The sequence below is a fragment of the Ovis aries genome, chromosome 16 (genome assembly GCF_016772045.2).
Source record: "Ovis aries strain OAR_USU_Benz2616 breed Rambouillet chromosome 16, ARS-UI_Ramb_v3.0, whole genome shotgun sequence".
Lineage (NCBI taxonomy): Eukaryota > Metazoa > Chordata > Mammalia > Artiodactyla > Bovidae > Ovis > Ovis aries.
The window spans coordinates 62,405,261-62,421,012 of NC_056069.1; the positions used below are offsets into that span (position 1 = coordinate 62,405,261).

The following is a 15,752-nucleotide window of genomic DNA, read 5'->3' on the forward strand; positions in this document are numbered from 1 at the left end:
ACTGATTAGTGTGCATTCGCCATCTCCTTACCCAATCTCCACTTTCCACTCCACCCAGCTTAGATTCCAAGAGCTTCCGTGACCTGCCCTTTGCATCTCTTTGTCCCTGGCTCCTTACAGGTCAGTCTTCTGACCACCCCTCCATCCAATTCCATCTCCTCACACCTGCTCTCGGGCGGCCGAATGTGGCTGGAGAGAAAACACGCCACCCTGGGTGTCGGAGTCATCCCATACCCATGAATTCACTGCCACCAGCCTCAAGTTCCATCTCAGCTTCCGGCCACTGGACCACCTGGCGATGGTCAGCCTGCTCCCTGCTTACCTTGGGAACCATCTCACGTGTCTCTTCTTCCTCTCTTCCTTCCTCTTCCCTACCTTCCCGTCTCCTCTTCCATCCTCTAAACTCCAACTGTTCCTGACTCTCAGCAGATGACCTCGCTTCTCATCCCCACCCGGCCCCTTCAGGGAATGTCAGAAAACAAGACTCCTCCCCTTTTCTTAAGAATTGTTTCCCTTCTCTCCTGCATCCCAGGTTTTTACTCCTCTGTGTCGAGACATTCCCATCAGCACGTGAAACACTGCAGTCTCCTCCAGGGGGTATATCAAAGGATCTCTGACCTGCTCTAGCTCTTCAGGCCCCATTTCTCTGCTCCCTGTAATAGTCAGCCTTTGCCAAAGGCTGTCTGTACCCACCATTTCTCTTTCATCAATTCTCACTATCTTTTGAGCCCGCCTGAGTTGAGATTTACCAGCTAGACCAAAGAAAGTTCTTTTGTTTCGGTCATGCTGACTTCCATCTTCCCAAGCGCAGTGGTCCGTTTTGATCCTCGTTTCCTGATCTTGCCTGACATCACAGCCTTCTAGTTCCGCTCCCAGCTCATCCTGGCCCTTCCCAGCGCCCTGCGAATTGTTTTCCGTGCTCTCTGTGCCAACTCAATATTGCAGCGTCCCAGCCCTGTGCCCTCGGTTTTGCTCTCTTTGCACTCACAGGCAAGGCTTCCATCTTCTCTCTTAATTTTATGTATCTATATACAGAACTCCAAAATTTTGCCTCAAGTCTGACCTCACTCCTGGAATTCCAGTTTTCCACTCCTGCTTTATTCTCTTTTCTGTCGTGTCCCACAGGCATCTCGAACTCAGCACATCCCAGATGGCACTGTTGATCTCATCTCCTAAAGCCACTCCCTTTCCACTGGCCCCTGTCTCAGTGACTCACATCTCCAGCCCCCGTTGTTCACACCAGCAGCATCAAGATCAGGTTTATCTCTTCCACACCCACCTGCAATGCAGAAGACCCAGATTCGATCTCTGGGTTGGGAAGATCCCCTGGAGAAGAAAATGGCAACCCACTCCAGTATTCTTGCCTGAAGAACCCCATGGTTAGAGAAGCCTGGTGGGCTACAGTCCATGGGTTTGCAAAGAGTCAGACACGACTGAGCGACTAACACACACACACACACACACACACACACACACACACACACACACACACACACACCCAGTAGCCCAGGCATCAGCAGATCCTCCCACCATTGATGCCAGACCAGCCCCTCGCTCGCCACTAGCCCGCAGTCAGGCCAGGTTCATCTCTCCTTGACTCTAGTGGAAAAGCTCCTTATCTTATCTCCCTGTTGCTGCTTGACTCTCCCCATACTGCCCTGATACCCATAAGGCATCCTATTTCCTGACTGCCTCCTGCTCACTCCCCTTCCCTCACAGAGACTTTCTCTTCCCCTCACAGCAGCTCAGACCTTTCCTACCCCAGGACCTTCGTCTCTGCTCCTCTCTCGGCTTGGAAACCCCAGCCTGTGTCTTCAGTGTCTGGCTTCTTGCCATCAGCCAGCTCCCTGCTGCCTTGTTGACTTGGCCAACCGGAGTACTTGGCCAACCACAAGTTTTCCTCTTTTTCAGATGAGTTTATTTGTATCAGTCTTTTAGTTTCCACACATAGGTGATACCGTGTGATACTGGTCTTTCTCTGTCTGACTTCACTTAATATGAGATTCTCTAGGTCCATCGAGGTTGCTAAAAAATCACATTTCTTCATCCCTTTTTATGGCTGAGCAGTACTCCATTGCATCATTGTATATAATTACCACATCTTCTTTATCCATTCACCTGTCGATGGACATTGAGATTGCTTCCATGTCTTGGCTTTGTAAACAGTGCTGCTGTGAACCCGAGGTGCAGGTATCTTTTCAAATTAGAGGTTTTATGTTTTCAGTATGTCACAATGTAGTATTACCATGAGTTTCCACTTGTTTACTGTTTGACTTTGGGTGGCCCATTAACTCTCTAAAGCTCAGATTCTTCCTCTGTAAAATGGAGATAATAATAGTATCCAACCCATGAGACTGTTGAGAAAATCTTGTCCTGGAGTAAACAGCCTTTAAAATAGCATGCTTCTAATTTTGGCTCTATCCTACCAGTCAAATAGAGTAATAATGAGAATTACATAAAGAAAGACACAAATATTGAAATGAGTATAAATTCTATTCTTGGTTAACTTTCATCTGACTATGTTTGCAATGATTCCTTATAGAGAATTGAGTCTCTGAGAAAAGCCAGAAAAAAAAATCCAAAAGAGTTGAAAATGGTTGTGTCTGTGAAGCAGGAGTTAAGAGTGGGGCAGGTATCTGTTTTTCCTCGTTAATGCCAGTACTGTTTAACATCTTGCTTTGATAAAACTGAACTTGAATTTAAAAGGATAAAAAATGAAAGAAAAAAGAAATACTGTAACATCTTAACAGGAGTTCTCAGGGGAAGAGGAGAGAGTGGAACTGTTGGTTATTTTTATTTTCTTCTTTGTGCTTTCTAAATACAAAATGATCCATGATGTACTTATTTAGTTTTCATAATGAAAAATGGTATATATGCTTTTCCTATAGTAACCAAATGTTTGAAGGTGAATGGAGAATTAATTGATAGGAGAAAGAAATGGCAACCCACTCCAGTTTTCTTGCCTGGAAAATTCTGTGGACAGAGGAGCCTGGCAGTCCATGGGGTCGCAAAGAGTCAGAAACGACTGAGTGACTAAGCAGATTTTTAATCTGTTCTAATAATTCCTGGGGCAATGCAGAGAACACGGCAACCTAGGTGTGACTGCTGAGCCCCAGTCATGCTGAAGGCCTTGAGCTGCTGGGAATGTGGGCATCTGTGGCAGAAAAGAGGCTCAAAACACTGTAAGGGAGATAAACCAGAAGGGACAATGGTCCTTGGCAGTCTGGTCACTAACGGACTGGTCCCAAGAACAGAAAAGTAAAGACTTTGGAAAACTTTAAAGCTGAAAAGAGGGCCAGACAGAGCTGGAGCCAGGTAGGCAAAACATGGTTTCAGGGTCATTCTGAGCATCCCCTATAGGCATGCGTGCTAAGTCGCTTCAGTTGTGTCCAACTCTTTGCAACCCTATGGACCGTAGCCCGCCAAGCTCCCCAGTCCATGGGGTTCTCCAGGCAAGAATGCTGGAGTGGGTTACCATGCCCTCCTCCAGGGGATCTTCCCAAATCAGGGATAAAACCTGTGTCTCTTATGTCTCCTGCATTGGCAGGTGGGTTCTTACCACTCACACCACCTGGGAAGCGCCTCTGAGCACCCTATTTTCATTTAAATACAATCTTCAGGCCAAAGCAGAGTTGCAAAGGGATCACTTATTCCACACCTGGAAAGGAAAGCCAGGCACTCAGGGTTGGCCCTCCCAGCATCAGGCTGTCTGGAGGGAGCAGAAGGTGGGTCTCAGTGAACAGTCTTCTCTGTTAACCTGGGTGATGGAGAAGCAGAGTTCTGAGATCTGCCCTGACAGACTGGAGAAATGTTTCGCAAATTCGAATGCTCTGAACGCCCAGTGTCAGGAGGTGAGGAATCACCGTGCCTTCCCCACGTGATGGGCACGTGCTGTGTTGTCTGTTGCAGGACGGATGGTCACAGTATCACTTCGTAGCCTCATCTTCAACCATCGAGAGGGATCGGCAAAGACCCTACTCCTCGTCCCGCACGCCCTCCATCTCCCCTGTGCGCGTGTCCCCCAACAACCGCTCAGGTAAGAGGGTCCCAGGGCCAGCTATCTGCTTCCCTTGGATCCAAGCCCCTTAGCTGACTGGAGGGCCATCCCGACTGGGACGTTTGCTGGAAATGTCCAATGCACCTGTTTTCTTTCTATAGCAGGGGTGACACTGTGTTCTATATCCACAGACTCAGAACAGACATCTTTCTGATAGAGCTCTACAAATCTCTAAGAGGTGTCATAGGCATGAAATACACATCCTGGACCTGCATGCCAGAAATAAGAATAAATAGAACCAGCAAGTGTTTGTAAGTCAGGCTTTTCCATAGACATTTTTCCAACTTCAGATAGTTTAATTTGCATTTTACTGATTGTAATTGGGATACAAAGTAGGAGAAAGAGGGTGTGCTCTTCCCTCCTTGAGAATGACACGCATTGGAGAGCTATCGTTGCAGCTTTCATTACTGTTCTAGACCTGATTTGCTTTTTATTATTACCTGTAAACCAGAAGATAAGTTATTTGCATACTCACATTGTAACCAACCGTGACTTTTAAAACATTCAATTTAATTTTTTCTAATTTTGTTTCATTCTTTTACAAAAATTTTTATTGAAATATAATTGGTATGCAACACTATATAAGTTACAGGTGTACAATATAGTGATTCACAATTTTTAAACATTATGCTCCATTTATATTACTGTACAATATTAGCTATATTCCCTGCATTGTACAATATATCCTTCTAGCTCATTTTATACAAAATAATTTATACCTTCTAACCCCGTACTTCTGTATTGCCCCTGCCTTTGTCTCATTTTTGTTGCTTAACTTGGGAACTAGCTTTTCTTGTCTACTTGTAAAGACACCTTATTTTTAAACCCCCTTTCAGTCACTTTATGTAATGCCAAAGATTAAAGAACTCATTGAAGGAAAAATACGAACATATTGCTTAGTATATGAGTGGCATAGATTTTATTGTTGGTTTATTCTAGCGTGCAATGAATAATTGTACTCACACATGCAGGTATATAAGCCTTTATGTAACAAAAGGTTTTCCTTGCCCTTCACTGCCCTCCTCCTGCCAAAGAACTGTATTTTCTGGAACCACATCTCAAAGGACACAGTACAGAGTGCCCTCAGCAGGGTGTCCCCTCTGCCCTTGAGCACAGTTATCATGAACCTTTACATCATGTTTTACTATCAGAGCAGTGGGGGAAATCAGAAATGAATGGGGACTATTTGATTGAAATAAATTACCTTCTCCCAGCCCCTTGAAAGCTTTTATTTTTAGTGCTGTGTTATTGCTTGTAACATTTAGCTTCACACTGGACAAGAATTAGAAAACCTCGTGTAATTCGAGAAAGTGCCACTTGCCTCAGGAGCATGGAGGTGGCCTCTTACACATCGTATTTTCATAATTCTTAAAAAGATAAGGAGATCAAACCAGTCAATCCTAATTCAGGAAATCAACCCTGAATATTCACTGGAAGGACTGATGCTGAAGCTGAAGCTCCAGTCCTTTGGCTACCTGATGCAAAGAGCTAACTCATCCGAAAAGACCCTGATGCTGGGAAAGATTGAGGGCAGGAGGAGAAGGGGATGACAGGACGAGATGGTGGGATGGCATCACTGACTTGATGGACATGAGTTTGAGCAAACTCAGGGAGATAGTGATGGACAGTGAGGCCTACCATGCTGCATGCAGTCCATGGGGTCACAAAGAGCCAAACACGACTGAGCAACTGAACAACAACAAAAAGATAAAGAGCAGTGAGTCTGGGAAGCTCAAGGATGGTATCTTTCTAAGAGCTCTAATTATGAAGAACCAGTCCATGTTAGGAAGATGGAATCATATAATAAACTGGAAGGTGCCCAGGAAGAAAAGCACTGCCTTTCAGGATGCCAGCATCCCAGAGATGCAGCTAGCGTCCCGCCTGGTAGTTCCCTGGCACAGCATATCAAAGGCACCCAATAAACACTCGTGGGCGTGATTTGATTTCTCCAGGAGCATCATCCTGGATTACTGGAGACTTGGACCACTGTGTGTGAGGTCTCAGGAGATAATTACACACTTGACATAGTTTCATAATGCCCACCATCTGTGCAATATTAGATTCTCATTTTAAAGCTTTGTTCAAGAGGCTCCAAAATATTGTCCCTTCATGATTGTTGGCAGTGACTCATAAAAGGCCAATCTTTATGCAGTAGACCTGGGAACAGAGGAGCAAGGGCAGGAAGGGACTCTACCAGGAGAGGAAGATGGAGAGAGAAGAGAGGAGAGAGGGCAGAGATGGAAGGGGTGAGCAAGACACAGTAGCCTGGGTGCTGAGGATGTGCAGAAACTGGACCCAGAGTCCGGTTAAGATATGTGGAATAGTTGCAAGTTTCTTCCCTGGTTTCCCATTGGATTTACACCCAGAGATTCTGGTCCAACTCACTGGGGGAGAGGAGCCAGGTGTAGCATCCATGTATTTTTGAGTATTTCAGGTAATTAATTCTGATGGGTAGCCAGGATTAGAAACCTCTAAGGGTTTCAAGAGCTGAGCAGTGAGCCTCAATTTTACTTGGCAGGTCTGAGAGGTGAGTAGGGGGCCTTTCAGGAAAGGATGGGTAAAGGCCCCTTTTGTTAACTTCCCATTGCTGGGCTGAGACATCCACTGAGCCTCTCCCTCTTATTTATTCTGGCTTTATTTCCTGACCTGACGAAGAGCTCAAGTTTAGAAAGTGGGCCATGACTCATGTTTCTGTCCCCAATGTCTGGCACGGGCCTTTGTCCACAGAAGATACTAAGTTCAATGAAAGCAATCAAGTGACTCAAGGAACAAGCAGGCCCAGTGGGCTGGACCTGGGGGACCCTGCAAAGGATGTAGAACCAGGACAGGAGGCTAAACTGAGGCTTGACTGGGGAGGGTCTTACACCAATGAGAGGAAGAGAGATTTATCCTAAAAGTCAGAGCTCCCCAGAGATTCCCTAGCCTTAATAATCACCAAGTGTACTTACTAAATATGGATTCCTAGGCCCATATACTGAAAATTCAGATTCAAAATTTCAGGGATCTGGTTTTAGGGTCCCCTCAGGTGAGTCTCAAGGTTAAACAAGTTTATGAAGCGCTGCCCTCAGGCATGGAAGATGGGGCTGACTCCATGCCTGCACTCTAGTGAGATGCAATTGACTAAGCTTGGGATGCGAGTGGCCTCACTGAGGAGCATGGAGACCAATCTGAGGTCAGCTTGTAAGATGCGCACACAATGGCTGCCTTAGCACCGGCACATTCACTTAACCTCCACTTCTCCACATTGCTTAGTTGCTCCCACTCCATCTAGTCTTTTTAAAAAACAAAACTTCTTTTTGTTTGTTTCCTTTAGTCCAAGTAAATCTTTTCCTCTGTTCTGGGACCGGTTTGTTAAACCCAGGGAGGTCTAATTACAACCTATCATTTTAGAAATGAAGACCCAAAGGGTTGACAGGGCTCAGTTTCCAGGTCTGACAGGCAGATAATATCAAGGGTGCAAAGTGTGTGTGCAAGATTGTTGAGGGCATTTGAAATGGAGCAAGGACACTCATCAGAAGATGGGCGCCCTCCTCATACCGTGCCCCCAGCCACCTCTGCAGGTTGATGGAGAGGATCTTGGAGGTGGGACTACACTGGCCCCACAAATAACCTCTGCCTTCCTTTACAGCCATGTCTGCATGACTCAGAATTTAAGTAAAACTCATCTGATTTAATCAGAGATTCTTCAATACCAGTCATCACTCTTCTGAAACACATCTAATTTTTTAAAAGGAAGGAAGAAGAAAGGAAAGGAGAGAAAGGGAAAGAAAAGAAAGAAAAAGAAATCAAGACGGATCTCATTCTTAAAACTGTCCCATACGCCTTGAGCAGGTCACAACCCCACGAGGGTGTCTCTCTTGGGAAGATGCTCCCAGGATATAGTATTTAGTTCCCTGCCTCCAAGTCGCATGGCCCCTTAACTAGAAAGCACTGCGTGATATAGGATAAGGGGAGGGGGAAAGAGAAGAGTCAAAAGAACAAAAATAAAAATCAGTCGACAGGTCCGTGTACACATACTGACCTGTGCTGAGCCTGGTGCCCTTATGACTTCACGTGTTTGTGTGAGAAGCTGTACGTGCTGTGGGATGACACGCAGAAAGTGACCCTTTCGATTTCTTTCTGTAGCAAGTGCCCCAGCTTCACCTCGGGAAATGATCAGCCTCAAAGAAAGGAAAACAGACTATGAGTCCACCGGCAGCAACGCCACTTACCACGGAACTAAAGGAGAACACACTTCCAGGAAAGACACCATGACAGGTGAGCCCAACTGTGTGAGTTTGCTCCGAGGAGCTGGTGATGGGACTCGGGGCAGGGCAGAGGGTGGGGATATCAGACTTCAGCTCAGCAGCTCGGCAGGACATGGGAGCTCGACAGCCAAGATTCCCAGGGACTGGTGGTGAGATGGACCTGGGGGTATAAACGCAGAGCATCTTGTTCCTGGAGGAGCTGGGAGAATCCTCGGTCTTTCTTTCCCTGTGCCTCTCCTTCTCACTTTCCCAAATCGCGCTGTTGTTTGTTGTCTAGTCACTAAGTCGTGTCTGACTCTTTTGCGACCCCATGGTCTGTATAACCACCAGGCTCCTCTGTCCATGGGATTTCCCAGGCAGGAATACTGGAGGGGTGGCCATTTCCTTCTCCGTTGTCCAGCTCATGATATTCTCTCAAATTAGAGAAGGAGGTCACCATAGAGCTCTTCCCAATTGGCATAACCCAAGATGGTGGTCAAGCTTTGCCCATTAGGAATGGGGAAGAGAGGGGGGTGGGGTAAGGAGGGGCGGGGAGATGGGAGGGGAAGGGATGGGAGAGAAGCAACAGAAGAGGAGCTTGGGGAAACCCCCAGAACTGCGGCTGAGACATTTTCCCCTCTTGACATGAAACCAGCCTCTTAACATGGAGAACTCCCAAGAAGGCTCGTGAGAGCCGCTGACCTGTTTCCCTTCTGATCTGTGATGCCCTTCATCCTTCACTCCCCCAGTCACACCCATTGGCTCATCAGCTGGGACTCTGCAGAGCCCACCCGGGCCAGCCTGCCTAGGGACCAGCCTTGACCTCAGCCCTCCTCCCTTCTGTACAGTTTCACTGGCTCGGGCTCCATGTCCACGTTCATTGCCTCCCCACACACCTACCTCCCACCCCGGGTTTGCCCCTTCTCTGGGAGCAGGACTTGCCATATTGATGTGCGTGCATGTGTTGTGTGTGTGTGTGTGTGTGTGTGTGTGTGTGTGTGTGTGTGTGTGTGGCAGGGGTAGGGGGTGGGGATATGCCTTGAAAGCAGAGCTGCCAGAACCATCGGGATCTCTTCTAACCCAGGATCCCACACACTTTGCCAAGCAGATGTGGAGATGGGCCCTTCCTGAAAATAGACCATAAGGACTTTAACAGAACAGGCCAGATTAGGGCGTTCATAAAACTGGGGTACCAGGGTGCAGTCCTAAACAGACAGTGAGTCCCCTTATCCGAAGACTCCTAAGAGTTTGAGCTGCGATTCCTTGATATTATTTAGGTGTAGAGCTGCAGGGAAGCAGAACAGACAAATTGGATGATTTATTAACTTGTCTTCTGGATCCAGGGCGTCTAAGATGAATTTTTCTAATGGGAACTGTATTTACCCCAGAGGCAGTGTTTTTCCATAGCAACTCTACCCGGCTGCCAAACGAAAAGCATCATAAACAGATGCTCGTGGTCCCCATCCTCAGCTCAGTGCCCTGCCTCCGTGTACACCACCAGGGAACACCTCACCCTCACGCCTGAAACATCTCCCGAACGGGGGAACTGAACGCACTGCAGAGGACGTATCTTTTTTTTGGCCATGGCATGTGAGGTCTTACCTTTCCCCCTAGAGATCGAACCTCTGCCCCTTGCAGTGGAAGGATGGAGTCTTACCCATGGGGCCACAAGGGAAGTCCAGTGTAGGCCGTACCTTTTGATTCTCATTCCCTGGTTCGTTTATCCCCATAAGTGTTGCCCCCTGTGGTAGATGAGCATAAACAAAGGAGCTTATGAATCCGAATGCTGAGCAGCTGAGACTGTACTGATTACTCCAGAGCAGTGGAGTAAAATTCACCTGAGCCTTCTCTTTTGATTATTATTGCCCCAGGTAGCCACATCACCATCAGGCAGGGATGAAAAATTGAGACTATAATTATGAGAATAATTGTGAAATCAACTGCTTTGTTGTTATTTAAGTTGACCTTTTCTCTTTAACTCTCTCACCCAGTAGAATCCTTCAAAAGGTTTTTCAGTGTGGGTGTGTTTTCGTTGAAATAGTTCCAGTGGTACATGATCATTTCCTGCAGACATCAGAGAATAAGAAATAAAATCTAACATATTTCTAGATGTTTAATTTTCCCAGAAAATGGCAAGAACCTTGAAAACTCCAGTGTTGAGATAGATGTCATTTTTCAAACTTATTTAGAGGCTTAAACACTTTTCTCTATCCTTAAAAACACAGTTCAACACTCTACTATCAGTCTTGCAGCAGGCCTAGAAGTACATGAGATCATCATTGAATAATATATTTATACAAGAAGGTTCCCTTTAAGCCAACAAGTCCTGCATAAAAGTTACTTGTTATCACTGTGGCGTTGATGATGGATGGATGGGGCGTGGATGATGACGGATGTGGTGCTGGTGATGGAGGAGGTGGGGGTATTGGGAGTAAGGGTATTGGCGATCATGGTGGTGGTGGTGAGATTGGAGGGTGTGTTTGCCCTCTTTTATGGGCTTCCCTGGCAGCTCAGCTGGTAAAGAATCCACTTCCAATGCAGGAGACCCCGGTTCAATTCCTGGGTTGGGAAAATCCCCTGGAGAAGGAATAGGCTACCCACTCCAGTATTCTTGGGCTTCCCTTGTGGCTCAGATGGTAAAGAATCCTTCTGCAATGTGGGAGGACCTGGGTTCGATCCCTGGGTTGGGAAGATCCCCTGGAGAAGGGAAAGGCTACTCACTCCAGTATCCTTTCCTGGAGAGTTCCGTAGAGAGAGGAGCCTGAGAGGCTACAGTCCCTGGTGTCAGCACAGCTGAGTGACTTTCACTTTCACATGTTGGTATGAACAAATCCCCAGCCAAGCTGGGCAGGCATCAGCATTCCATGTAGGAAGGCAAATGATGAATTGCCAACCTCTGCTCAGCTTCTCTTTAGGAAATACCCATCATTTCAGTGTTTACTTGCAGATCAGGTTTCTTAGAACTTACATATCCAACACAGTACTTTTTCTTCTTCCCCAATAAATCTAGGGGGCATTCAAAGTTAAGTGCATTGAAAAAATATCTGAAAAGCTGCCATCCTCCTTATTTCTCAGGCATCAGAAAACATCTTAGACCATTCCCCCACTTGCTATGGGAAAACCATGGGAAGCTTCACCCTCAAAATGCAGCATGTAAAAGCTTTAAAGTGAAAAGCAGTTTCTTGCCTTATCATCCCCTCTCCTGAGCTCTCAGAAATGTAGATCCATCTGGGTTTTTATTCCAGGCTCCCCCGCCACAACCTCTGTATTCATTTTCTGGCTTAGGGGGCGTCTCATTTCTCTCCTGTTTATCTGCCACTGAAGGGCCCTTGGAAAGCCAGAGTCAGCTGTTCACTCAGGCATGCAGAACTGTTATAGCTATTTTTCATGGTCATGATTCCCTGGGAGCATCACATGTTCAAAAGCATACATTGGAGGAGGGCTGTGTGATCCCAGCAGCTGCACAGCCTGACTTCAGAATTCACCTGCAGATTTTGCCCTCCCACCTGGGCTCCCCAAATACCTTAGCATCCAATGGTCGATCCCGTTTTGTCAATGTCTCTGTCTCTGTCATGTCTTTAAAGCCATTCTAATCTTCAGTGTGTTGATTCAGTTGGAAGTTGGTGGTGGTGGTGGTTTAGTCGCTAAGTCACTCTTGTGACCCCATGGACTGTAGCCTGTCAGGCTCCTCTGTCCATGGGGATTCTCCTGGCAAGAATACTGGAGTGGGTTGCCATTTCCTTCTCCAGGGGATCTTCCCGACCCAGGAATCGAACCCAGGTCTTCTGCATTGCAGGCAGCTTCTTTACCAACTGAGCAAAATTGGGGCCTCTACAAAAAAAGAAAGGCATTTTCCTACCAGTCTACTCTTTGCTCAGATGCATGAAGGGCAGAGCACCTGGGAGGGACATGTGCTTCACGTGTCCAGAGAGGCCACCAGTTCAATCTCAACTACACAGTCTCCTTTAAACAGGTGAAGTGGGCCAAAAAGCAGGAGAGAGGAACTTCCAGTGGAAACATCTTTAGCTCAGAAGCCATAACAGGGAGGGAGACCGAGGCTATAAAAATGCACATTCTGCCCCCGCCCCCGCCAAAATGCATTTTATTCTGAGTAACTGGAAAAAAAATTTCACCTTGTCCTTGAAATGACATTTTCCATCAGCAGATGATAGCTCCAAAGGCAGATTTTTCTAAGGTTTACTCATTCATTCATTCATTCACTCAGCAAATAAAGCACGCACTCTGTGAGCATGCCCTGAGCCCAGGCACTGTCCCAGAGGCTGGGGAAACCTACAAAAGTGGCAGGACAGACGGAGCTCTGTCCTCAAGGAACTTCTTATCTCCTAGGTAAAGGGAAGTAATATACAAGGTAAACAATGGGACAAGCTTGTTAACAAGGTAATAGCAAACAGTGTTGGGTGTAATGGAGAAAATAAATGGGGTCATGAGACAGAAAGTGTCAAGTGGGTGAGGTTCCTTTAACTAACAAGGTCAAGGAGGAGTCCTTTGAGCTGAAACCTGAATACCAATAAAGAGAAGTAGTCCAGAGACTGGGGGATGTGAGTTCCAGGAGAACGCTCAAGAAGACTAACATCTCGGATGCAAAATAAACTTGGATGCTCAGGCCAGGAAGGAGGGCCAGGGTAGCCCCCTGAACCAGGGAAGAAGAATGGGAAATGCTACAGAAAGTCAGATGGGGTCCAGATCACACAGAGCTTCAGAGACGGTAATGGGAGTTCAGCTTTTACCATAATCACAGAGAGCAGGGCATTGCAGTGACATAGTCCAATCTGTCTAACAAGATGATGGCTTAGCTGCTGGGACCAGAGTGGATGGAGGAGCAGATTAGGCAGAGTGGAAGCTGGGCTGTTGAGGAGGATGCTATAGCAGTGGTCCAGGCAAGGGATGGTGGTTTCCATGGTAATGCAAAGACAGGAGTGATGGGCATTCAACCAGAGTTTCTCAGAGTGGTTTTAAAGTGGGAAATGGGCTGTCACCTCCCACATTCTAAGCAGAATTTCCCAAGAAGAATTTTATTGCACAGCTATTATGTGCTTTTAGTAATAATCATGGGCAGAGTGATAGATTATGCTGACCTAGTGTCTAGAGTGACTGGTGTCCTTGAGAGAGGAGACGATGAGACATCCTATTTCATGATCCCATAGATACTAGAAGCAAAAGGTACATTTTTCTTGATATCTGAAATGTTTTATGGGCTTCCCTGGTGCCTCAGAGATAAAGAAGCCACCTGCCAATGCAGGAGAGGTGGGTTCCATGTCTGGGTCGAGAAGATCCCCTGGAGGAGGAAATGACAGCGTTCCCCTGGAGGCGGAAATGTCCATGAAATTTTGTTCATGGACAGGAATACAGGTATTCAGGTTTCAGCTCAAAGGTCTCCTCCTTGACCCTGTGTCTAGTATTGCCTGGAAATTTTCATGGACAGAGCAGCCTATAGAGGCCATGGGGTCACGAAATAATTGGGCACAACTTAGTAACAAAACACAACAAGAGTGTTTTGTGGCCTGCTGATGCTTGACCGGCAGTGTTCTCCAGAGCTTTCTTAACCTGGGACCTTTTAGCAGCTATAACAGGGCATCTTGCCCTGGGCCCTTCCTCAGGGCCTGTGGCAGGCGTCTCAAGGGCCCCAGGTGAGAGAGCAGCCAGGTGGGCACCTTGCCCGGGTCTCTGGAAGCTGCCGGCAGCTGGAGGAGGTCTTTCCTGCCTTTTGTCTAGACCGCAGGCTGGTCACAAGCCAGGATGCGGGGCTTCCGTCTCTGCGTGGAACAGGACTCCAGTGCCACAGATGTGTGGGGCCACGGCGGGCGGGACTTCCTGCCTGTCCATCAGACCGCTGAGAAATGAACTGTCGCAGCAATGATCAGACCCTTCTGTGAGCTCAAATTAGAAATTTCATTCTTGTCATTCTCCAGCTAAAAGCTAAGCGGCCGATCCAGAGTCCTGCACGCTTCAGTGCAGGTGACAGGCTTTTATTCTCTGCCGGTGTTCACCAGGAAAAAAAAGAAAAAAAGACCGCAGCACTGGCAAGAAGACCATCTGTTTGCTGCACCTGCCCTGGCCCCGTCTCCAAGCTGAATGGTATTGCAAGAGGCTGACAGGCTGTGGGGATTTTATATTAGTGCATAACTCTTCTTTCTTAATAGCGGTATGTAAAATGAGGTGTTCAGGGCGAAAGAACTTCTTCCATTTGGAATGGTCCATGTGACACCCAAGCGTGGTCAGGGCAAATCCTGGCCTCGATAACCATCATTCCTCCTTTGAAGTCTTGCATTCTTTGCTAATACTTTTGTTTCCCTTTCAGCTCAAACTACTGGCATTTCAACTTTGTATAGGAATTCATATGGTGCGCCCGCTGAAGACATCAAACATAACCAGGTAAAGGAGACGCAGCACGCTGGCGTTCATCTCTCCCTTCATCTCCTGTGAAATAGCTTGGAATTGTAAAAGAGAAGTTAGCTTCTATTTAACATGCATAAAAGGGCTTGCCAGGTGGCGCAGTGGTAAAGAGTCTGCCTGCCAGTGCAGGAGATGCCGGAGACATGGGTTTGATCCCTGGGTCAGGAAGATCCCCTGGAGGAGGAAATCACAACCCACTGCAATATTCTTGCCTGGAAAATTCCATGGACAGAACAGCCTTGCAGGCTATAGTCCATGAGATCACAAAGAATCAGATATGACTGAAAACAAAAAAAAGAAAATAATGTCCCCCACTGCTCTCCCCTTGTGTGTGACACCATACCCACATGGGTGGTGGCAGTCAACAGAACAGCCTCGAATTTAAAAGCAATCTTTATTTCACTACAACTCCATGCATTATCTGGTAGTAGAAAGCAGATTTTCCTACTGTGATGCAAAACCTGAAAGAAAGGCCCAAATGTAAAAGTGTAAGATGCTGGTTACTAGACAGATTGTCTAATTACTAGGCGTGGATTAAGGCACTCCTGTAACCCAGCCAGTTCTCATTTAGAAGAAAGCATTCCTTGTACATGACAGTTACCAGTGAAATAGACACATCAAGTTGAATGTGAGCAACTGAATGAAAGGCGTTGTGTCATGCCTTGCTGCTCAGGTGCGTGGGAGAACCAGCAGCATCAGCGTCACCTGGGAGCTTGTTGGGAACACAGAAGAGACACCTCTCCGGTCCCATAACCCTCACACATTCAGGGTCTTATGCATCAGAGTTGCATTTTAGCTAGGTGTCTAGGTGTTTTGTGTGGATGTTCAAATTTGAGGAGCCTTGGCTGGTAGACAATCTATCTGTGTTTGTGTGTGTGTGTGTTTTATTCAGCAAATATTCCTTGATGACTCATTGTCTCTGTGGTTCTGTGGGAATTATAAAAGCAGGAGGGCACCTCCTCTGCTCCTTCATTGAACGATAACTTCCCACTCGTCCTGCCCCGTGGTGGTCTTCACAGAAGGACTGACGGTCTTTATAGCTCTTGGCCACTAGC

The 15,752-nt window shown here is 46.9% G+C and overlaps 1 protein-coding gene across 3 annotated transcripts in view; it reads left to right on the forward strand.

Annotated features, from left to right (window-relative positions):
* The window catches only part of CTNND2 (catenin delta 2), a 1,117,159-nt gene that overhangs the window by 1,094,740 nt on the left and 6,667 nt on the right, over nucleotides 1-15,752 (forward strand). For all 3 annotated transcript variants that reach the window (XM_027980164.3, XM_027980165.3, XM_042233932.2), the window contains 3 exons: nucleotides 3,910-4,036; nucleotides 8,183-8,314; nucleotides 14,603-14,676. In XM_027980164.3, coding sequence (XP_027835965.2) covers nucleotides 3,910-4,036; nucleotides 8,183-8,314; nucleotides 14,603-14,676 — 333 coding nt within the window. The remainder of the gene's footprint in view (nucleotides 1-3,909; nucleotides 4,037-8,182; nucleotides 8,315-14,602; nucleotides 14,677-15,752) is intronic.